This window comes from Merops nubicus, unplaced genomic scaffold, assembly GCF_000691845.1.
Source record: "Merops nubicus isolate BGI_N331 unplaced genomic scaffold, ASM69184v1 scaffold1914, whole genome shotgun sequence".
Lineage (NCBI taxonomy): Eukaryota > Metazoa > Chordata > Aves > Coraciiformes > Meropidae > Merops > Merops nubicus.
The window spans coordinates 1-24527 of record NW_008606097.1 but is presented as its reverse complement, the minus strand read 5'-3'; the positions used below and the strand labels follow the sequence as shown (position 1 = coordinate 24527).

At 38.4% G+C, this 24527-nt stretch overlaps 1 protein-coding gene across 2 annotated transcripts; it reads left to right on the top strand.

Annotated features, from left to right (window-relative positions):
- The first annotated feature begins 4099 nt into the window (after nt 1-4099).
- On the top strand, nt 4100-23203 carry WDR47 (WD repeat domain 47). 2 transcript variants are annotated; one of them, XM_008939528.1, is made up of 14 exons: nt 4100-4257; nt 5214-5297; nt 5851-5935; nt 7553-8355; nt 10352-10475; nt 13270-13448; nt 13565-13822; nt 14435-14510; nt 15744-15901; nt 18526-18695; nt 19563-19733; nt 20011-20142; nt 21547-21765; nt 22511-23203. In XM_008939528.1, exons 1-14 carry the CDS (start codon nt 4100-4102, stop codon nt 22651-22653), a joined length of 2760 nt encoding a protein of 919 aa, XP_008937776.1. In that variant the 3' UTR covers nt 22654-23203. The 2 variants fall into 2 exon arrangements, with proteins under 2 accessions (XP_008937776.1, XP_008937775.1); XM_008939527.1 differs by having other exon boundaries at nt 10349-10475.
- The last annotated feature ends 1324 nt before the right edge of the window (nt 23204-24527 follow it).

Genomic DNA, 24527 nt, shown 5'->3' with positions numbered 1-24527 from the left:
TAAATATAAATTAAAAATAATTGTTTTCTATGCTTATAACACTATGAGAGGATTCTTGCTGTTGGCAGGTTCTTAGAACATGAGTAAGAACAAGAGTGAAATGTCTCTCTGGGAAGTTTAGGAGTAAATGGTCTATGTTCCAAAGAGCTTGTCTAAAGGACATCTTGTCCATTGAAGCTACAGAGAAATACGTGCCAGGTTTGTGGCAAGAAGTTGCTTTTTTTCCTTGATGTAGATTTATTAAACAGAAAACAAATTTAAATACAGTGTTAGGGGAAGATGATAAGGGGAGCAGACAGGAGTTAAAAAAGGGATGAATGTAGACAAGTGCTCTTCTGAAAAGACTTGGTAAGATAAAAAGGTTGTAGTAAAAACCTGGTTGGTAGAAGGCACCTGAAAAGTTAAGCTCTAATACTCATTTACTTTTGTTATACCTCAGGCTAATGCTGTGCTACAATCATTCTTGAGTATTAGTGCTTGAGCTGATCAGATTGTGACGTTACGTGCCATATGTGTTGCCAGAAAGCAATATAGTGGGATGGACCAAAGATACAGCTTGAGCTCTAATCTTGAGTTTCCCTGCTGTTTTTTGCTTTTTAATTATTATTCTTTTTTTATACATGTACATACCCATACCACTGAATGTCAGGAAAAAGTTCTATATTTCATAGGGAGTGGTGGGTAGGCCTGTGTATATTTATAAGTTCACGATAGTGTTACAGTGCTGCTTATTATGTTGACAGCATAATGCTTATGAGAGGTCTGAGCTCATCAGCCTAAAAAAACCTCAATTACATGAAAATCTTCCTTAGTAGGCTTACTGTTCTCTTCTATTTGTGTTGCTGTGACAGCAAATGCACACTCAAGTGTTTTCATAATATTGTTAAGGTATGAGCCTATCGGTGTGTTTAGACAACTCCTCAGAAGTTTGGTATCCGAACTATGTTTGGATATTATCTTTTTTGTAAACTCCCAAAAGTGCGGTCACTAAACCCATATCAAATATGGAGGGTGCCAATCATCCTTTATCCTAATTTCTGTAGCCCATATAAATAAAATAAAGTTGTGTTAGAATTGTCAAAGGCTTTATGTTCAGGACAGATGTTTCGTTTTAAAAATGCAGTGGAAAAATGGAAGACAACTTCATGCAGATGCTAGATTTTACTTAATCTGGTTGTACGCTTAAGCACAAGGTAGTGAGTATTACACTCATTTTTCCATCCATGGTCTATATAAGTAGTTAATTTTAAGACCGTCTTGAAGCTGTGTAGGGTGGCTTCCTATTTACACTCCACTCCAAAAGATCCAGTTGAAAAGAAAGCTGGACTTTGTGTTCTTTTCTTCAAAGGGAGTCTTAGTCTGAATTTTTCTAGTAGTTTTCTGATGGGGAGTGTCGATATACTTAAGTTTTATTTGAATTTTTTTTTTTTTGGCAAGGAAGTTTATTTAATTTATGTAAAACCCACTAATGCAGTAAAACATAATAAAAGAGAAATGCAAATGCATTAGGTGCGGTTGGGAATTAAGATTTTAATACTAAACTGCTGGTTAAATTTGCATTGATTTTTTTTTTTTTTTTTTTTTTTGCGGTTTAAATTTTTGTTGTTTTTTTTTTTTTTTTTTTTTTTTTTTTTTCCCCTTCAACCCTGTAAGGGTAGGGCTGAATTCTTCTCTGGGACCAGAAGTACATATGCAGTTGCCAAAAGGGGAAGTTGAAGCTGTGCTAAAACATAAGGAAAAAGTGTCTTCCTACAAGTTCTGTTTTGGGATTTGTGTGTTTATCTGCTCTCTTTCCTGCAGCAAAGATTCTATAAGCCAGCTTTAATTTTTTCCTTTGACTTTACTAGCTGAGAGTGGGTGAGTGGTCTCTGGGTGTGTCTTTCATAAGACCCATCAAAATATTTGATGTTTGGAGTCTTCTGTGATTAAAAGGAGAATTAAACCCAGCCACTTTTTTAAAAGAAGTTAGGCCGTTTCATCTGGCACAATTAGGTCTCTGTTGTTCCAAAATAAACCATGCTGCTATGATTGAGCACTTTCCTAGTCAAATGTTCTGGCAAAAACTTAATTGGAAAAAAGCTGGTGTACAACTGTGAGGAAGATGGAAGACTTGGGGTTCAGATTTAGCACAAACCCACCTCGTATTAATGTCTAATTTTTTTGTCACATCAATGTCTCACTGGTGATGGTTTATGATGCTCAGTGAGAAGTCTCTCACTGGAGGGTTTGTCTCTTCCCCCATTCTCCAGTAAATTAATTTCTCATTAATTCTTTTAGTGTCTTATTTGGATTGTTCAAACTTATTATATCTGTTCTTTGATATCTTATTACCAGTTTCTGTGCATCTTTCCTAATGTGAGATAGAGAGATAGGTTATGGACTCCAGTTTTCTAAGGCTGAGGTGTCTGGAGGCTGCATCATCCCTTCAGCTTGTCTGGAGGTGTGTTACCTGCAGTTGGTTGCCTTTCAGTGTTGTGGTTGCTAGATTTCTGCATAAGTAAGTGGTTGCATGAGGGACATAAGAAGTATTTTTATTTCCCGTTTTGAATTAAAAGCGGGAGCAGCTGGGGTAACCAGAACCTATTGCTGTGGGCATCTTGCTCTGTATGGTCATCTCGCTTTATTGGTGTCTCTGCTCACTGTTACTCCACTGTCTCTCCTTGTTCCTGGGGCTGTTGCCTCCTGCTGACTGTTCAGCACCAGTACTGGCTTTTCCTCTGTTCTTTGGTGCACTTTGCGAATCAATTTATGTCAGGTTAAGAGTCTGCTGCTGCCAGAGAGCAAAGCTCCGTCGGTTTCTGGTGTCAGCATTGGTGCCCCTGTACCCACGGAGGCAGTGAAGGTTTAGCTGGGGCTGGGCCCAGGGATGGGGAGTGGCACGGCTCTGGGGTCGAACAGCTCTGTGACGGTGCTGTGCAGCAGCTGGGGACGTGTGGAGGAGAGGAGAGGGGCTGCCTGTTTCTGCAGTAACATGGGCTTAGGGGGAATTTTTCCTGATGTGAAATTGTGCTCTTGTGGCTGCTAGCTTTTTTTTTTATGCTGTGTGGCTTGACTGTTATAGAGCTTCTCCCCACATCCCCAGTTAGTTTTTAGCTACAGCTGTAAAGTCTCTTTAAGGTTTAAAGAAACCCCAAAAAGTTGGACTTAAGGAACTATGCAAGACTTAGCCAGAAGCAGAATTTAAGGTTCCTAAAAGAAGTACATGCTCCAGTTCTCACATTCTTGGAGGAATTGTGCTGAAAAGTAGCTTAGATGTTGTATCCATGGGACCTTTTAGCAAACTGATTACTGGCACCCAGCGTCCTGGCCTGTCACTGCCCTGGCTGCATCTTCCCGTTTCCCTTTCTGCTGGCTGCAGAGCTCCATAGACTGGAGCCACATCAACACATGAGTTGGTGGAAAAGCTAACTCAATGACAAAAGTGAGGGGTGCTGAGGCAAGGCCAGGAGGACACAGCTGGAGGCAGGGGAGTGAATGGCACTGGCAGTCAGCAGTCACACGGGCTTAGGCTGTCTGAGGTTTGCAGTTTTAGATCCTTCATACAGTGTTTAGACAGAACTGGGTGTCCTTACGAATGAAGAATGAAAACCCATGGCTTAGTTGTCATACACTACTTCAAAAACGAGATGGGTGGAGACTGCATTTTTAGTGTGCGGTGCTTTTTGTATGTGTTAGAAATATTTACATTTATATGCAAGATCTCTAGATAATGACATAGTAAAATGGCTCAGGTTTATGCTCTTTGAACTTCACTGTTTGCATTTCAGAAAGGAGAATTTTGCACATTGCAGATTTTGTAAGCACAATATTTTCACACAGCAGGAGGATTTATTTCTTGGCAGATTTGTTTATCTGGGTCCATATATATGCATAGGACAAAAGATACAGATGTGGTTTTAGGCCTTAGTTGTGGCTTCATAATCAGTCTCTTAAAAACAATTTCCTAATCTTGTCTTTAATTTTTGTACTGCTGTAGGAATCTGTCCTATAAAACTGTATTTTTTAGGGTTTTTTTTTTAGTAGCAAACATTTGTTAACCAAGCATAAAATAAGGTATTGCTTGTAGTTAAAATTCTCTTTTCCCTTTCAGGCTGCCATCATGACGGCTGAAGAAACAGTGAATGTTAAAGAAGCTGAAATAATTAAACTAATACTAGATTTTCTGAACTCAAGAAAACTTCATATCAGTATGCTGGCACTTGAGAAAGAAAGTGGGGTCATTAATGGCTTGTTTTCAGACGACATGCTTTTTCTAAGGTAGGACTTCCTTCTCTGGTGCTTAAATACTGCCTACATGCAAACACGTGGTTGGACTGTGGTGCAGTGGGCAGCCTTGTGCAGCTAAACAGGAGTTCTTCACCCTCATATTGTTCTGCTGCCTCCTGATCCCAGTCCTGTGGGCAGCCCTGCATTGTGTCCCAGCTCTGAAGTTAATGACATCCTTCTGTGACCCATTGAAGTAACTGCCTAGGCATCATCAGTGTAGGTTGAGTTAGATGTATTTGATTGTTTTTTTCGTTGCTTGTTCATTTTTTAACTTGGTTATTTTTCTGGCGTGCTAATTAATTAAAGTGAGGAGGAGTCTTAACCAGTGTCAGTACAAGTTAAGCTGGGGAAAGCACATGTACAGGAGTAAGATGGGAGAGCAGAGTCTGCTGGCATCAGTGACCTGTTGTCTTCTGCTTACCATATCACATGGAACTGAATGTGTAGTTTATTGACTTCTAAAATGAAAAATAGTTTGACAGTATTCTAGTGCTAAGATCTAAGATGAGTGCAGCCTTGGATCCAAAGAGTCATAGATCTTACCAAAGCTTTTTTCCCCAAAAGATATCTGCATTTCAAAATAATACCTGGATTTCATTTTAAATTTAACAACATGCAAGGGGTCTCTACTATCATCAAGACCTGAGAGTTGGTGTGATTTACCATTCAGCACACTAGTTTTCAGCATTGTTGTTTTGTCCTTGTGGATGTGGCTTTAAAAGTCATTAATATTTGTCCTTCCAGTATGCAGTTATTTTTACAAAATACTGAGAAAGGACTTGGATTTTGCTCTTGATTCTAGTCGCATCAGTCATCTTGGCATCTATGCAAACCACTAACTTTTAAAAGCAGGTTGTTTACCTCTTGTGTATTTAATGAGATGCTGACTTAGAAAGAAGGATATCCTTGTCCAATAAAATTAAAGGATTGACTCTTTGTTTTACTAGACAGTTGATTCTTGATGGTCAGTGGGATGAGGTCCTTCAGTTTATTCAGCCTCTTGAATGTATGGAAAAATTCGACAAGAAAAGGTAAAATAGAATGTATGTCATATTTCAACTTTTTGAGTTGTGGAAAATACATGTATTTCTAAGTATTGTATATGAAAGCAGTAGTTCTAAGTTTTTCACCTTAGCTTTGGGTTTTTTTTCTAACCTGTATGCAGTTCCTAAAGTGTGTGCATGAGTGTTTTTACATTATACTATGAAAAATACCTGCACAAATCTGTAATGAGTTTTCGTTTGCCACACACTTTAAGAATATGATGCATGTTGTACAGTCTTTTTATAGGTGGCTGCTCTGTCATATTTCTATTTGAGAAATGAGAATGGTTGCTATGCTTTTTTTGTTACTAGGTTTCTGATATTTTTAATGGAATATTTCTGGAAGCGGTAATTGAAAAAGACTTTTCCTGTTAAGAAATAATTTTGCAGTTGCTAATTTATTAACACTTGAGATCAGAGTTCCTTGTCAGTACAATTTCTATGCTTAAGTCCAAAATTTGCTGTAAAATACCCTGCTTGTCTCTAAAAGAATGTTTAACTACTGGATTGAGTTGTATAGTATTTCACTTCTCACCTGCAGATTTCGTTACATTATAATGAAGCAGAAGTTCTTGGAAGCCTTATGTGTAAACAATGCGATGTCAGCAGAAGATGAGCCTCAGCATGTAAGAAATGTCTCTGGTTTGGGAATTATTTGGTTGTCAAGAAGCCTCTTGAGATGTTTGGATTAAAGGCAGAGTGGAAGCTCCCAGCACTGAATTAATAAATTTTAGCTATTACCAAATGGCTTAATAAACACTGGAATAAATAGTTGGTATCCTTTGGAAATGAATGTAGCTCCCAGGTCTCAGAGTTGTACGTACAAGGGTTGCTTGAAACTTGGCAGCGTAGATGAGTGGCCATGTGCTGTGTTTGTGGTCCTGATGCTGAGATCTACTTCAGGCCATTACAGTGAATTACAGGGCTCTTTTTTTCAGAAGTATTCTGAAGCAAGCCCTGGAGTCACAGAAATTTATCATAATCAGGACCATTTGAAAGATTCTGATTTTTAAATTAATCTTAAACCTAATTTCTGTTCCTTTTAGAGAGAAAGGACACAGTTGTTTCTTTGGAGCGAGCAGATGTGTTCACAAAGGGCTGATTCAGTTAAATGTGCAAACAGCAGGAGTTGTGAACTTAGGCTTGCAATGTGTAAAAAGACATTTACTCAAACTGGCAAAGAAGGTGTGCAGATTGTGAAATTAATTACAGCTTTTCATTTCTGTTGGTTAAACCGGAATAGCAGATTTCTAATACAAAAATGTTAGGAAATTAAAAACGAATGCTAGTAGTTCTAAGACAACTGATCTTGTTTTCCAAAATTAATTGATTTTAATTTGCTGTCCTGTTAGACATGCGTTGTACTGAAGGGTCTTCTCTTGGCAGTGTACAGAAAGCTAAAATTGTGTCTTTATAGTTGTAAAGGGAAAGTGTACGACTCCTCATCACTCAGTCTGTGTACTGTTAATAGTTAGCAGTAGAGAAAGGAAAAAAAATCAGATTGGTGCCCTTTTTTGTTTAGAACATTATGAAATGTCTTGGCATGTTGTAGATGAAAGGCAAGTTGAGCCAATCTAGGTAATATGGGTAAGTAGGAGTTTTTATTTTTTTAATCTTTACAACTAAAAATATTAATCTTTACAATTACAACCAATGTGTATTTAACATAGTTTTTGGCTTTTAGCTATCAATAAGCTTTGTACTAAAGCCCTCTATTCATTTGGAAGGCTTATCTTTTGAGAAACTTCAAACTCCTTTTTTTAACATGTTCTGCTTGAAGAACAGATAATCTCAGAATAAAAGTCAACTCAAAGTTGCTAATCACTGGAAACCAGAGAACTGTAAAAGCCTTTTATAACTTACTCCAACAGCTTTTCATAGAAATATAAAAAGGGGAAAATAAGTCAGTTGGCTTGGAGAAGTAACCTTATGTGCTGCAATAGAATTTAAGCTCTTTAGCTGCAGATTCAAAAGTTTAAGCCTATGTCACCTGCAGTGACATGAGGAAGTTCCATAGATCTGTAGAAAATGAGACTGAGCAAGGGATTTTAGGAAGTCAAAGCATCCAGGAATTGGGCTCCGTTGTAACTACAGTTACATCAGGAAATTCAGATCATCTTGTATGCTAATTAAAGTACAAAGAATAATAGGAATGACAGTGGAGAAACTCTGCTACATTCTTGTTCAACTAACCGACTGTAGAAACGTGTGTACTACAGACTGCTCTGTTCATATTTCTGTAGCTGGAATTCACCATGCGAGAGGCTGTACAGTGCCTACACGCGCTGGAAGAATACTGTCCCACTAAGGAAGACTACAGCAAGCTCTGCTTGCTCCTGACACTGCCTCGCTTGACCAACCACGCAGAATTCAAGGACTGGAATCCCAGCACCGCACGAGTTCACTGCTTTGAAGAAGCCTGTATCATGGTGGCAGAGTTTATTCCTGCCGATAGGAAGCTGAGTGAGGCTGGCTTCAAAGCAAGTAACAATCGTTTATTTCAGCTTGTGATGAAGGGATTACTTTATGAATGTTGTGTGGAATTCTGTCAGAGTAAAGCAACAGGAGAAGAAATCACAGAAAGTGAAGTATTGCTGGGCATTGATCTCTTGTGTGGTAATGGGTGTGATGACTTGGACCTTAGCTTATTATCATGGTTGCAGAATCTGCCAGCTACTGTTTTTTCGTGTGCTTTTGAACAAAAGATGCTTAATATTCATGTTGATAAACTCCTCAAGCCTACAAAAGCTGCATATGCTGATCTTTTGACGCCTCTTATCAGCAAACTTTCTCCTTACCCATCATCCCCGATGAGACGGCCTCAGTCAGCGGATGCTTACATGACCCGCTCCCTAAACCCTGCTTTAGATGGGCTGTCATGTGGATTAACAAATCATGACAAGCGAGTCACAGACCTTGGGACCAAAACTTCTCCCATGTCACACTCCTTTGCTAATTTCCATTACCCAGGAGTACAGAATCTCAGCCGAAGCCTCATGCTGGAGAATACTGAGTGTCACAGCATTTTTGAAGAGTCACCTGAGCGGTAAGTGCAACCGTGGCTTTATTTTTGCCTTGGCTTATGTTGTGCTTTATAATACTAGTTTCTCTTGTCTGCATTGTAACTTTGCACATAATTGTAACATCTAATCTATAAGGCTCAAGACCAACTATGAAAGTGTATTTTGATCACAAAAGCGTAAGGATGAAAACACGTGTACACTGTTTTAATTGCAACAGGATTTAAACAGTCAAATTGTTTCAATCTGGACTTTTTTGAAGTTGAAATACTGTCACACAACACAAATATGCTCTGATTATGTAATAAGGCCTGGCTAAGATTTGTGTTCAGTATTACTGAATCCTTTCAGTCCAGATAAACAGAGACGGTGGAGTAGCTGTATCTTCATCTTCTTTCTCCATCTCAGTCTGTCCTCAAGTGTCTGTAAAGCCTGTATCAAAACTTTGCATGTTTTACCTTCTGTGAGAGAAAAGTCCTGGTAACTAGGAGAAATGGTGCTTGCCAGTTAAGAGGTTATTGTCGTGTTTTTGCTTGGGCTTTATGTTGATCAGCAGCTCTGCCCCTTTCTAAATATGAGAGCCATGTTTCTTAACAAAGTGGCTGCCGGCTGGTTTGGCTCTTAAGAGAACCGGATGTGTAACTAGCACAGCACATGGGTTCACTGGCCATCAGAAGACACTTTCAGAGCTGTGGTACTCTGTCCTGGCTGCAGTTGGTGATGTTACTAAGTTTTGCCTTACAACAATATTCTGTATCTTGTGTTAAGATAAGGAACAGCTGTAACTAAAAGCAATAAAAAGGAAACAAACACCATGGTACTGATGTCAGTTCACCAATTATAATGGAAATTTTTACAGGAATGTATGTTTTAATACATTACCTTAACATTTATCTTGAAAGTAGCTAATTGGTTTGCTTCCAGATGATCCATTTTAAATTTTTTTAGTTTTACCAGCCTCTTCACAACTGGAATTTTTGTGGATAGCTTAAGTCTTATGGAAGTACCCCTTGTGTTACATTTGTAAAAGTGTACCTCCTGCAGATACTAATGAATTGTGAATCCTCTGATTTTACTCATCTGCATGCACAAACTTTGGCACTTTTGTGTGTAGTCCAGGGTCCACTGTTATCCAGTGTTAAAACTGATTCTTGAAAACTTCTTGTTTCCATTTTGATATGAATGTGCTAGTGATTCTGCACACATAGTTATCTTGTGAGCTAAATGAAGTGGTAAATTGCTGCAGCTCTTCATGTAGGCATTTCCATGTGAAGTTAAGTGACATTTATAGTTCCTAATGTGTTTTTTCATTAACTAATACATCTCTTGAAGGTTAGGATTAGGTTAAGGGGCCAGACCCATATTTTTCAAGAAGGCATTACATTTTTCAGAAGAAGATCCAACATCAGATTAAGTGTCCAACTTAAATGGCAATATTTGCAAGGGTGGAAGCTGAGCTTTAGGCAAATCTGACCCTTGCTTCCTCTTGCACGTTACAGAAATACAGTATATAGCAAATTGGATGTAAACATTTTCCTGTATAGTGCTTTTAGGAGTGCTAAAGCTGATGGATGTGAAACAGTTTAAATTTACACTGGTAGTACTAATTACACTGTAACTGATGTCTTCCATAAGATACTAGTTTATCTGATACATTCTATGCACATAATAGCTTTGAAAGTAGGAGAACCTGAATAACTTGTTAATTAAAGGGAACATAATTCAAGTGTGGGGATAGAAAACACAGAATTTGGATACCCCATGGTGGTAAGGCTTTTTGGAAAAATATGGAAACAAAGCGCATTGGCTGCGCTTTCTCCTTGATAGGGGGTTTATTTTGTTTAGTGTAGCCCATTGCAAGTGGCATTTCTTCTCTGAGCAGTATCTTCAGTTCTGTGTGACTTAAGTAGTTGGCACACTCATTAACATTCTAGAATAAAATATAATCTCTTTCTCTCCTTACCAGAGACTTTGAATTTTTCTCAATAAAGCTTCTCTTCTTTTCCATGTTGCTGGAAGAAGTGATACTCCCGTGGAGCCGCAGCATCCCGTCAGCAGTGAGACTCAGTGCCAGAGCTCAGGCCCAGAAAATGAACCACGTAGCGGAGCACAGAGTCAGGGATCAGCCAGACAAGAGAAAAATGAGGTAGTGGCTGTTTGTTTAAAAATAATGAGGCCCTCTGAGCTCTGTTCCACTTCATAGTGATTTGCCTTTGTGTTGGGAACTTCATGCATGACAGTGGGTTGCTTTGAATCTTGGTTTTGCTATAATGAAAATACTGTATTGCTCTTGTATAAGAAACTACCGGTTTTTCCCATTGTATAAAAAGTTCTGCTGTTATTTGAGTTTGTAAAGCATCTGATTAGTATGCCTTCTCATGTCAGCAGTGTTGCTAGACTGTTGTGTATAACTCAAAAAAAAAAAAAAAAAAAAAAAAAAAAAAAATGAGAAGTGTTTTTATAATGTTGTGTATAAAACAAAAAAAAAAAAAAAAAAAAAAAAGACAACCAAACACAAACCAAACAAGTAGCAGTACTCAAACCTAGCAATGTTAGTTTAAACAATGCTGAAGAATCCTCTTAGTGTTTGAGCAAGGAACTTGGCATGTAGCCTCCAATTTTTGGTATAAACACCAAATTTCATACGTCATCTTAAATCATTTTCTGTCTAGAATACAGAGAGATTAAACTTGGAAAATACCCTAGTAAGTGTGTATTTGCTATTCAGGGTTCAATAGCATAATCTTTTTTTGGATTCATCTCTGAAGGCTTGTGCCTTGACCATCCTTGTTTATTTTTTTTATTGTTTTGTTTTTTCTCCTTAATAGCACTATGGTAAAAGTGAAATAATAGTTCAGTAGGAAACAGTGAAAACAGTTACCTATTCTGTTCTTTTCCCACAGTTTTAAATAGCTGGCTCTTATTCAGTACCGATGAATGACATTGAGTATGCAGGCTGTTTTGTTTTGCAGACTCCAGTCTGATTTTTCTCAAGTACATGTCATCTTGGCTTATATCTGTGGTACTGAAAACCAGTCCAGGCTTGACAAGGCTATATTCTTGTAGACTCTGGATATTTGAGTGAGACAGCAGGGCCTACTGGAGAATTAACAAAGTCCTACAGACCTGAGGACCTGACTCGCCTCAAGGACTGCACTGAGGAACATCTCCCTCCACTGCAAGGCTGTTCTGTACACACGCTGGGAACAAGGAGAGGGAGGAAAGAGTTTAGCTAGTTGTGTAACGGAAGAGGCTTCAATTGAAAGAAAATACTGGATGTAGAATTTGTAGGAGAGGATGAAGACAAGGAATGCTGTACTGTAGGTGAAGAAGATGGCCAGACTACTATACAAAAACGGAAGAGAATGTAGTACCCAGTCCAGTTACACCTTGTTTTGTTTTCCACGTGGTGGTGGTCCATGTGTGTACATGTGCGAGTGAGAAATTTGTTTCTTTTCATAGCTTTATTTTTAGATTGGTCCTGGAGGGTTTGAGTTAGAGGTCAGAGTTTATAGAATAGAGCATCTGGGCAACCTCTTTTAGGTTTAGGTGTTGGTATGGGTAATAGTGCCATAGAACCCAAAAGGTCAAAGAATTGAACTCAGTTACAACAAACAAATATCAGTCATGGAAAGAATTAGACACAAGACTATACCTGTTGCTTAGAAGGATTATAACCAAGTAAATGGGGAATAGTTCACATACTTGAACGTTGAGAATTAATGTTTTTCTAGACTTCTAAAGATCACTTCAGAGTTTCTAAATTGCAAGTATTCATTTTGGGGAGACCTAAAATGGTGAACTTTACAAATGCAACAGCACTAGGAGATCCATTACAAACCAAAAAACTATTGTGTCAGAGAATACAAAATTATAATACCAGTATTTTTATTTAGAAGAAATGAAAAGGCTCATAGTTATGAAGAAAGATCCTCTATGAGTTGTCTGAACTAACACAAAGTTATCAGGATGTACTTACACAAATTAGAATCATGAGATGACAAAGATGTTGCTATTGAAAACAAACAAAAAGAACACCAGGGATTTTTTCTTGTACTGCTTTTTTTTTTCCTGACTAGTTCCTAATTACACAGTTAACGTTCTTTCTTTAGAAAATGCATGGCACTTCAGTGTTGATATTTTGGTCTTGGTCTAAAGTGCTTCTGGTTTTCTGTAGGCCACTTTTGTTGGTTCCTTTTTAACTTGTTCTTGACTGGTACATGATGCCACATTTGGAACTAGAGTCACAGAGAGAAAGTGAGGATTGAGGCATGCAGAAGGCAGTGCTGAGGAGCTGGCAGTGCTGAGGAGCTGGCAGTGCTGAGGAGCTGGCAGTGCTGAGGAGCTGGCAGTGCGGCACGCTAAAGGTTGTATGTAAAAGGGAAGTGACTGTGAGAAAGGCAGCTCATTTACTTTGTGTTTGGTCCAGAAAGGAATGAAGTTTAAAGTTAAAACAAGGCACAAATTACAAAAGTAAGATGTAACAGTTGGATATACCACTTCAGGGTTGGCTACTGGGAGAGGTAAGTGGGCTCTGGAGACTGACAGCAGTGGAAGAAAAATACTACACTTGTAGTGAAAATGTGTCTTGGGGTTTGGAATGTAGCTTACGTTGGTTTTGGTTTTCTATTTTTGCTTTGCAATCATCTCTTTGTTTTGATCTTAAGTAATACTTTGGAAGTTTTGTAGGGAAGAGGAATCTCCTCATGAACTATGGCAGAACTACTTCAACAGTGAATAGCACAGGCTGGCAGTTATTTATTTTTTTTAATATGTAAGTTGTATCTGGTTTTAAGGAAGAATGAAGGCATTGCTCCTCAGAGGAGAAACTGCTGGCCTTTGGATGTCTGCATTGAAGTAACCGACCAGAAAGTGAGTGTTTAGGTTAAATACCACAACTGACTATTTAATTTTCATCAGTAATTCTCATTTCTTTTTAGCTTCGTGATTCAACAGAGCAGTTTCAGGAATATTACAGACAAAGACTACGTTACCAGCAGCACTTGGAACAGAAGGAGCAACAGCGACAGTTGTACCAGCAAATGTTGTTGGAAGGAGGTGTAAATCAAGAAGATGGATCTGACCAGCAACAGAATCTTACTGAACAGTTTCTTAACAGGTTAGGGGGGTTTTGTTGATTTTTCCCTTCAACCACTCCTTTCCCTCCTCTAAATTGTCTCATAATAATCTGGTTTGGTGGTTTTTTTTTTTTTCTTTCTTCTCCTTTGTTACTAGATCTATCCAGAAACTAGGAGAATTAAATATGGGTATGGACAGCCTTGGAAACGATGTACAAACAGCCAGCCAGCAATGTAATGGGAGCAAAGTGAATGCATCTAACAATCCAGCAAGTAGCTTTACATCACCATCTTCAGATGCTAGTCAGACAGTGACAGCTAATAGCCAAAATATTAACACAAGCACTCCTCGAAAGCATGGATCAGCTAACCAGATACCCTTTCCTGATGAGTCACTTGTACAAGGGAATCAAACGTAAGTTATTTGAGACTGACCAGGACTGGAAATACCTTTCTCTTAGCACCCTGGGAGTAGCTGTATGTATTTATTATTAGTTATCAAATGAATTTGTCATTTAAATAGAGGTATTCAGCTCATGATCAGTGTTTTCTGTATATTTGGATTGATAAAGTTTGGACTTTATCATGAGAAATGGTGGTTATTTTGTTACCTTATATGTACAGTTGATGTTTATCTTGTGTTCTGCCTAAGTTTCTAAAAGCTTTTTTTATGAAATACAAACTAGATAGGCAGGTCAGAGTTTTAATTAGATTTTTTTGTCTATTAACTAAAAGTAGTGATAACCATTTTTCCACCTTTGTGTATACATATGGATGTTACGGAGTGAAAACAAATATTTTTAACTTGCATTCACTTGTTCAGTGCCTAGAGTTGCTGCAAAAATGGCAAACCCTTGCAAAAATAGTAGTTCATGGAGAATCAGATACACATAACACTGGTCCACACAAATTAGTCTGTTCTGATGATGAAACTAACTTTTGTCTATAAGTATTGTTTGGACTAATCTGTTTCTGTTTTGTTTTTTTTCTGTCTTCTGATTTCAAACTCTTCACCAAATCAAAACAGTTTATCAGAACATGCTGTCACTCAGTCACAGTTGGAAGACTCTTCAGGGAATTCAAGTAGGACAAGAAGTGATGAGGTGAGTTTTCTTATTGTCCTTTACAGTTTCTGTTTTAACAAAATTCAGTACTTAATCCTAAGTATGTGACTTCCTTTCATTGTTAATAGATATTAAGAAAAAAACATTTGTTGGTAGTACCTACAGAATCACAGAACCACTGAGATTGGAAGGGACATCTGGAGACTGAGTCCAAACCCACTGCTCAGAGAAGTGTCAACAAGAGCAGGTTGCTTGGGGCTGGGTCTGGCTGAGTTGTGAATATCTCCACGGATGGAGACTCCACAACCTCTGAGGACAATCCATTCCCCTGCCTGACCACCCTCATAGTGATTTTAAAACATAAAAAAAAAAAAAAAAAAAAAAAAAAAAAAAAAAAAAGGAATTTCCTATATTTCAGTTTGTATCCATTGCCTTTTGCCCTTTCACTGGGTTGCGCTGAGAAGAGTCTTGCTCCATCTTCTTTACCCCTCTTGTCAGGTATTTTTATATACACTGAGATTTACACACATGGGCCTGGCGATCAGAAAGGCTTTTCAGGGTACGACAGTCCCAGCGCTCTCAGCGTCTCCTTGTACCACAGAGCTTCCAGTGGTTTATACCCATTGGTTTGTGTTTTCCAGGTTGACACTTTGATTGTGACTCCTTTCAGTATGGTCCAAATTTAGGGAAATAACTTCACAAATAAGTACATTCCAGAAATTCTTCATCAGATAAATAAAAATCAGAACTTTAGAAAGTCTTCAGGAAGATGGTGTAATAAAGCTTAGCATAATTTAATTATGACTTTGTGTCCTCTGCCGGGTGAAAAGCTGAATCTTACGTTCAGTATCATATTTGGTTCATAAACTGTGTATGTGACTTGGACTGTTTTCAGTAAAAATGCAGCTTTGTTCCCCTTGCAGGCTTCACACAGCTCAAATGTGTTTACACAGAATAAACTGTGATATCATATGCATCTGAGATGAGCCATTTAGAAGAAGAAAAGTTGTTGGAAGCCTGTAAGAATGAGAAATGTTAATCTAATGTTAGCTGTAAAAGTGAGTTGAAGAAAAGAACTTGTACAAGTGTGCTTTTCTTTGACATGGAGCTGACATTGTTTTACAAGTTGGCAATTTGAAGTTAGCCTAATGCTGCTACTGATGAATACTCTTGTACAACCCCTTCACCTTATTCTGCAAGACAGTCATGTCTGCTTCTGAATGTCCAGTTTTATCGTAAAGAACCCAATTTGCCTGTTACCCTTCTACACAGGAGGACAAGTCGAAAAAGCAGTTTGTTTGTATCAATACTCTAGAAGACACACAAGCTGTCAGAGCCGTAGCCTTTCATCCCAGTGGGAGTTTGTATGCTGTTGGCTCCAACTCAAAAACTTTGAGAGTTTGTGCCTATCCAGAAGTAATTGACTCAAGGTAAGAAAGCTCATATAGTCATTTATTTTTCTGTGTCGTAGCATTTCTTTCCCCCATAGCTACTGATAACATACATTTCATGGTTGTGTTTTTTTTTGTTGTTGTTGTAACTAGTGTAATGCTCTCCTTAGAAACCTTGATTTGCCAAACAAAAATAGCATCTGTTTGTATTTGTGTGCTACTTTTTTTGCTCTTTTCTGTTACTGGCAAGATGCATTGCCACAATACCACACCTTTCCTTATGGAAGTGTTATTTTTTTTTTTTGTCTGATGGGTTTTTTTGGCAGATGTTTTTTTTGGCTGTGTTTCTTACTGATGATACTTAGGGAGGAAAAAGTAAGGCAGTCTTTCAAGTTTAATTCTAAAATATTTATTGGCAATGTATGAAACAGCAAAGTTGATTTCTCTTACACCAAATGCAAGCTGACTTGCTGAGCTTGAAGCCTAGACAACCTTCTCTTGGTTGGCAAACAGTGCAAAACATTTCCACTGAAATGGACACTTCTTTACTGACTAACTGTGGTCTGCTTTTCCACAGCTTGTTACTCTAACCACTGGGAAAGGTGAGATTGACTCTGCAGCCTTAGTCTGTAGTTACAGTGCACAATCTGATGTGACAGGTGACATTGTGCATCTAGGTATGAAAGGAATATGGAGATTTTCTTCATTGTGAACTTGTACTTCCTCTTACTGGATTGCTTTGTTTGGTTTTTGTTTTTTTTCACTATGCTTACAGGCTGCCAAAAACATTTCATCATGGGATCTACAAGCCAGCACAGAGAATGCGTTATCATAAAGATACTCTAATCTTTGTAAAAAACTGAGTCTAGACACACATTCAGAATTTTCCATGTTTTTTCAAAAAAGCTATAATTGTGTGGAGTAGCTGGTAAATTGCAGTTGCTTAACTGTACATCAGAGTTTTGTTGGGACCTTTTTGTTGTCCTTCAGACTGACATACGGATTCAGGACAGGTTGGGTTTGGCTTTTTTCCCTTTCTCTAAAGGTATAATAGTAATGTGCTTTTTTCACATGTTTGAGCTTGAGCACCAATAGATGCACATTGCAATTTGCAGATGTTGCTCAAGTAATGACAGGACTTGGGTGCAGCTGACAGGCAACGAGTGGTCTGTGCTGGGCATGTGCTCCCATGTCCTGCCAATGCCAGTGATGCTGCTGCCTCACTCCATCTCTTACCAAATGTGGTGAATCCAGACAGCGGGTGTGATAGACAGCCTCATGCCATTTGGAAAGCATGCTGAATGGTGATTCGGGCTAATCTGCCATGGATTTCCTCTCTGGCAACAAAATAAAATTAGCTTCTACGTAGATTTATTTTAGTACTCTTTACTAAAGTCATGTTAATCTCAAAAGTTTTTAAACAGACTTAGCCGATTGTCTTCTGTTTTTTCTCTCTGCCTCTTTTGTTTGAGCATTTATGATATGCTTTCTGAATTTTCCAGTAGCAATTTAATTTGTTGAATTTCTATTGTTGATGTTACTGGAGTGAATGTTGATGGAGTTGGTCACAACAGTACTTTACCTTAAGAACTAGACTACTTCCTGCTATGGGAACAGAGAAATAACAGTGTAGGAAGTTAAGTGATTGCAAAAGGGGAATTGTACATCAGTGGAACTGTTCCTTTTATTTCAGCACTATGTAAAGCTGATCTAGTTTCAGAAATAAGAATGTATGGTAAGTTTAGATGCTGTGAAGATTCCTACATTAATTCATAATGGTGAATGTATCTTTCTTGTACTGGCTACTGTATTAGATTTTTCTAGTAGATGACAGTAGCTCTGAGAGTCATTTTATTCAACAAGTGATACCAAATGTGCAGCTCATAATGATGAGCATGTATGAGGTTTTTCTTTTGTTCTATGAGGTTTGTGATATTTATTTTGATTTAATGGCCAAAGAGAAGACAGCACTTGACTTAGGGCAGCATTTTTCTATGTCTTCCCAGGGATGGTTAACACAGAAGCCTTTTTCTTGATCCTTTAACCACTTTAATGCTCGATGAGTCCTGCTCATTCTGACAGCAAGGATGTCATAGACAACAATTTTTTGGTTAAAATCATTACTGTTGCAGTACTACAAGGCACAACCACAGCCCCAAACACAATTTAGCCATGCCAGCTGCAGTGAGTACTGACATAGATAGCGTGTGCCTTACGAGCTTTCTTGGCCTACCGTTGCTTAACTGGACTCAAGCACATTCAAAAGTGGCCACAGGATCAAGATGCTTGAAGTCTGAAGTCTGTAGAGAAAAATCCCACCAATTAAGGACTCGGGGGATAAGATTTCATTGTATATAGCTGGAAATTACTATATTTTATCTGTATTCAACATGGTATAGATGAAGGGACTGTATAAGTTATTTTTTATGTCCAGTCACAAACACAATGGAAAGATGAGGAAAAACTGAGATGATAGAATGGAGAAGATCCTCTTGTTTTGTCTTAGATCACATGTATGTTTCAATGCAAACAGTCATAAGTATTTCATGTTACCCAAAATGATAGAAAAAAAGTATATTTATTTTAGAATAGTCGTTTTCCTTATAAACAAAAGGAAATTTGATCTTTTTCTTCTTTTTTTTTTTTTTTTTTTTCTCCCCCAGTGCTTATAATGCTCCTAAACAGCCTGTAGTTCGATTCAAAAGGAACAAGCATCATAAAGGATCAATCTACTGTGTAGCCTGGAGTCCCTGTGGACAGTTGTTAGCTACCGGTTCCAATGATAAATATGTGAAAGTACTGCCTTTTAATGCAGAAACTTGTAATGCAACAGGTAGAGTGTTTAATTTATTTTCAACTATTTGTCCAATATCTGTCCAAACCATTCAAATTATATTGAATATGTAGTTAATAGTTTTTTGTTATTTTTATTCTAATACTTTTGATTAACTTCCCTTTCACCATCTCTGTAGTCTCTGTCTGGCAAACAGCCACGAAATGGTTGGGGATTATCCTTTGGGTTTGGTTGGGTCGAGTTTTTGTTTTGGGGGGTTTTTCGGTTTGGGTTTGTTTGGGTTTTCTTTCAGATATGGTATAACAGCCAGGTGGTCTTGTCCAATTCTAGTTCTTGATTGTCAGTAGTAATTTATTTCCACTTCCAGTTCTCTTTTTTTCTTGCTTACTTCTGTCATCTTCTCCCTATCTTAGAAGTCTAAACCTTCTCTCCCAGCAAATACTATTTTCCGTGGCCAGCCCTCCTAATGAATATGAAGAATATGGCTCTTACCTTTTCTGTTTTGAACTTAGGCTACCTTGTCTTGCATAGTTCAGTGTTCTCAATGATCCTTGCCTCCTGGCAGAGAAAGCCCCTTTAGTGTACCATAGTTTACAAAAGTAAATAAATCTACTTTATAAACCTGGGCTAGAATTGGCTGTGGAGATGGTCTGTGTACATCTTACAAAGCTTTAGGAAGCTCAAACAACACTCAGAAATGAGATTCTTAGAGATTTTAGTTGAACTCTAGTAACTGATATATTATGTGCTCTACAGAAAGTGCCCAAGAATGTTTGTCCTTGGTAGTATGTCCACCCTTGCCTGAAATACTCTGTTACCACTGTAGCTGCTTTAAAGATTGCAGCACTAACAAGGGTTAAACAAAGTATGCCTCATTTTGTTCCTTGATTTTTAAAATTATTTTAGGACCAGATTTGGAGTTCAGCATGCACGATGGGACAATCAGAGACCTTGCTTTTATGGAAGGCCCAGAAAGTGGTGGTGCTATTTTAATAAGTGCTGGAGCAGGGGACTGTAATATTTACACAACAGATTGTCAGCGAGGACAAGGCCTGCATGCTCTAAGTGGTCACACTGGTATGTGTGCTGTTGCTTCTCTCTCACACTTTTTTAAGTCTATATTATATTCTAATAAAAGTTCGGGGTTTTTTAAATGTCTTTGTGTGTTTTCTTTCTAGCAAGATTTTGAGTACACAAAATCTGGGTATTTCCTTGCACTGTTGGCATTTTAGATCATGCAACATGCAGTTTTCCATAGGACTGATAAATCTTTGAATGTAAAAATACCAGAACTGTAATACTTGATTGTAATGTTGATGATTGTAGTTGCTGATGTTTTATGAAATGCTCACAGGTCATATTTTAGCACTTTATACATGGAGTGGTTGGATGATTGCATCTGGATCCCAAGACAAGACTGTAAGATTCTGGGATCTGAGAGTGCCAAGCTGTGTTCGTGTTGTGGGAACAACATTCCATGGAACAGGTAAGACTTGCTGTTGTGTTTCTGGTTATTCTCACATAAAAAAAAAAAAAAAAAATATTTAAAGATGTCCAGGTAGGAATATAAGGGCTTTTTGCATCACAGAAGAGAGGCTTGGCTTTAAAAGAGAGAAGCTGTGAGGGTGTCTTTACCTCTGGGGGTTTCTTGTGGGGTTTTTGTTTTTGTTTTCCTTTCAAAAGCTAGCTAGTTTTGTTGCCCCAAAACAGGGTCCAGTACCTAGTGTGCACAGATCCAATCTCACACACCAAGAGGACAGACTGTTTATTACAAAGTTGCACAAGTTAGGGTGCTGGGGGGTTTCCCACAAAGCCAGCACACCTGGGCACTTTTCAGAGCTGCCTTTATACACAAAATTATCAGGTAGTAAATTTTCAAGAACCTTCCACTGACATTGATTTGTCTGGTACTAATAAGTGTTGTGTCATCAGATGCAAATTACTAAGATGCTCTACAAGTCGGGGGTTTCACTGGGCAGGGGTCTCTTGCCCTATGGGCGAGGCTTTTAGTATTCTAGTGAGGCTAGTTCACTCAGAGGTAACACTTTTCATCATTTAGCTGACTATTCAAAATGACTCAAAACTAAATAATCTATAAGTACACATGGTTTATATCTCTTCCAGAATGTTTATCCTTCAGGGATGACTAACTCTTGATATCAAGTCCCTTAACTGATCATTACCTCGAGTTTGATCATCTTGATTTGGAGTACATGTTTATCTCTACCTTCACAGGCACCAATAACTATCTAATGACTCAATCAACTTGGGCAGTATTTCACACATCCTTAACTCCCTTTTCTTTCTTATTTGTCTAGTCCATTTTTCTCATTTGCTAATGACAGATAACAGGTTTTTTCCTTGTCAATTTCAAACAGACATTTCCAAGTACATTAAAACAAAACAGCACACAAGATAACTGTTCCAGAATCAAAGGAAAGGGTAGAAAGGAAAAGCCACTTTTGGAAGTCATCAGTGTACTCTGTAGAAATGTGCAAAAGGATTCTTAAGAACCACTTGGTTTGGGATTTTTCTTGAAACCTTGTTGAGGGAGGAATTCCTTGTATTACCCTACATTATTTCATTAAGAGTGATTTTGTTTCCTGTGATGAAACAATGCTTTTTCTCATAGTGGCTGCCATCATTCCTGTGTGACCTATGGCTTCAGAGGTTTAAGTGCTAGAATGTAAAAAAATTTCTTATTCTAAGATAACAGTAGCTACGTATGTTCACCTTAAATTTAAGGCCAGCATTCGGTATTCTAACACAATGTATATTCTTGTTTAAAAAATAAAGTTGGCTATTGGTACAAATGTTTGGAAGTATAATGTGTGTGTGTTGGGGTGTGTGTTTGGTTTGGTTTGTGTTTGGATTCTTTCTCCTCCTGTAGGAAGTGCTGTAGCCTCGGTGGCTGTGGACCCCAGCGGCCGTCTCCTGGCGACGGGGCAGGAGGACTCCAGCTGCATGTTGTACGACATCCGCGGAGGACGGATGGTGCAGAGCTACCACCCCCACGCCAGCGACGTTCGTTCCGTTCGCTTCTCTCCAGGGGCACACTACTTGCTCACGGGGTCCTATGATATGAAAATAAAGGTGACAGACTTGCAAGGTAACAGGCGACAGAGGACAGTAGGTTAACTTTCAGTTTGGTGCCTGTAATACTGAAGTTTTAAGAGATCCCGGTTCAAAAATCGGGTTTTGGTTTAGAAGGGGGAAAAAATCATCGATCTTTGAAGGGTTTGGAATGTATATAAATGTGACTCTTGTCTGTTCACAATTGGCTAATTGTGTTGCAAAAAATGTGAGCTATGAAATAAACCTTGGTTTAGGGGGAAGGGTCTGGTTATGGGAAAAGACCACTACTGCCTGATGAGGGGGCCAGTGCTTTTAGGCAGCATTCATAAAACTGACTCTTAAAAAAAGAAAATGGAGAAAGTATAATAGTAGTAACAATAATAGTGTTTCTTTTTTGTTGGGAAGAGTTAAGAAGTGAGAAGATACTAGGTAGATCTAATTGACTTCATATTCTTACACTTAAATTTTAATTGCCTTGTGTAAAAACTCTGAATACCTGTGTTTTAAAGTTGTGCCATGTCCAGTAATGCATAAAAACTAAAACACTGGAGCCTTGGGTTTATGCTCTGTGTGTATGAGACAGAGAAATCCCGGGGGGGCAGGGGGTGTGTCAAGAATGCTTTATAAGGTGAAATACACAAGTAAACTTTACCAAAGAAACCCAGGGGGGAGGGAGGGGGATAGGAGTGTTGCAGTGGGAGCAACACCAAAAAAAGCCTCAGGTGGGGGTGGGATATAACTTCATGAAATGACTAATGATTTCTGTTCCTCTGCCACAGGGGACCTCACAAAGCAGCTTCCTCTCATGGTGGTGGGAGAGCACAAGGACAAAGTTATTCAGTGCCGGTGGCACACACAAGACCTTTCCTTCTTGTCATCTTCTGCAGACAGAACTGTCACCCTTTGGACTTACAACGGCTAGAGTGCAAACAAAGGCAACCTATGCAGCTGAAGCACAGAGACCTGAGACTACAGAACTGTAAAAACAAAGTAATAATAATTAGGCATGGAGAGCAGCAATTGAGCAGGAGTGTCTGGTCAAGAGGAAGGGCACTTGTCACAGATTTTTCTGGTTTCTAGGAGGTCTTGGTGTTTTTAGTATATTCTTTTGCAGTGCTTTCAGTCTTCCATGTGAACTCATGCTGCTGTGACCTATTGTATTCTTGTTGCCAAAGTCTAGGAGGAGACCTCTTACGTTGTCAGTGTGCACTCAGAGTAACATGAACGATGTGTTTACAGTTTGGTATTAATTGCATTCCTTGGTCTTTGCCTCAATGAGAATTTTATATAGAATCTTAAGTTGAACAACACTTTAATTAAATCTCTATGTAACTAGTTCCACACACACACGAGATAAACTACTTCCACTGTTTTTTCAGATTTATTATATTCATCACTTCTGAACAAGAGGTCAAATTTTATAACATCTTCACAGTTTCAACTTTTTTAGTAATAAATTCTGAACTTTGAAAGTGGCTAGGCAGTAACCACATCTTGATTATGGTCCATTATATAGTGCAGTAGTTTTTTCTTCCCTTTCATCTAAACTGGGGGAAATGTTGCTGGTTTTACTACATGACATTGTTTTGAGCATGTTGGAGGGGTAAAAAGTAAAATATTGGTGGGTTTGGTTTTTTTTTTTTTTCCTGTAGAAACAGATGATATTTTACTTTTTGAATGCAACAGAATACCTCTGTGTATAATGTACTGTAGAAGAGAGTGGATTGGCAGCAGCTGTCACAGTGAGCTTAATGGCTATCAGTTTTTCAAGTAAAAGGGATACCATTAATGCTGTAATAGAAACCAGCATGGCTTACAATGCTATGTCTGCATGATAATTGAAGAATGGTTTCAATTTCCAGTTCAGAAGCTTATCTGAATTTTATTTCTTGCACTGTTTATGTATGGGAAGTTGCAGTTTTATTTCTACAAAACTTTAGAATCTAATGTTTATGTATTGTTATATTTTCATATTGTACAGTTCGTTTTACTTTTTAAAACATAAACCTTAAACATTAGGTTATTTATTTATTTGAACTGCGGTTAAGTTTTGGATTCTCTTGGTTACTAAGTTATATGTGCACCGTAGCAAGCATTTTTAACTATCGTATAAAAGTGGAAAGGTAACTATAGAAGTGTATCTGTGCTATAATCTCAATAAAGACCTCCAACACCTGCACCTCTCTCCTCTCTTGGTTTTGGATTCTTGGAGTTGCACTGAAGAGTTATAAACTGATATTAAACCATATCTCAGAATCTGTTGTATGCCTGGAACTATAAAACACTTGAGACCATTGATAGTACTTCCCCGTATCTAACTTTTTGCAGTGCAGTAAGTAGTGATACAGTAGCACTAGCGCAGAGCTGAAAATCTGTTTTCTGTATTGGACGTGTCAAAGGACATCCTAATGATGTTTTTTGGGGAAAATACTTTTTTTTTTCCTCCAATTGCCCATCTCTGGGCAAAGCTGGCAGAATATTTTTATTAGCACTACAAATATTTAAATATGTTCTTAAAAAAATTAAATTTCAAGTTCTGCTTTACAGAGAGGATGTGTAGCTCTACATCTGTCCCTTTATGTCCCCGCCTCTTGCGACTCAATTCTTACGTGAGAGTTCCCACCTCTCGCGTAAAGGGAAAGTCTTTTTCCTAGAAGCTAGCCTCGAATGCATACGATTACGACTGAAAAAGGACAGGACGCGACGGGCGAAGGCCTTGATCTGGCGGCCCTGCCTCCTCTCTGTGGGCTTGGCTGTGCCGCTTCAGGGCCGGGGCGGCGCGGGCCTTTCCGCCGG

Bases quoted from the DNA above. Each gene is read 5' to 3' on its own strand.
- WDR47 (XM_008939527.1), top strand. From the start codon at position 4,100: ATGACGGCTGAAGAAACAGTGAATGTTAAAGAAGCTGAAATAATTAAA. The intron at 15,902-18,525 runs GTAAGAAAGCTC...TTTCTCCCCCAG, and splicing joins CCAGAAGTAATTGACTCAAG to TGCTTATAATGCTCCTAAAC. The intron at 19,734-20,010 runs GTATGTGTGCTG...AAATGCTCACAG, and splicing joins TGCTCTAAGTGGTCACACTG to GTCATATTTTAGCACTTTAT.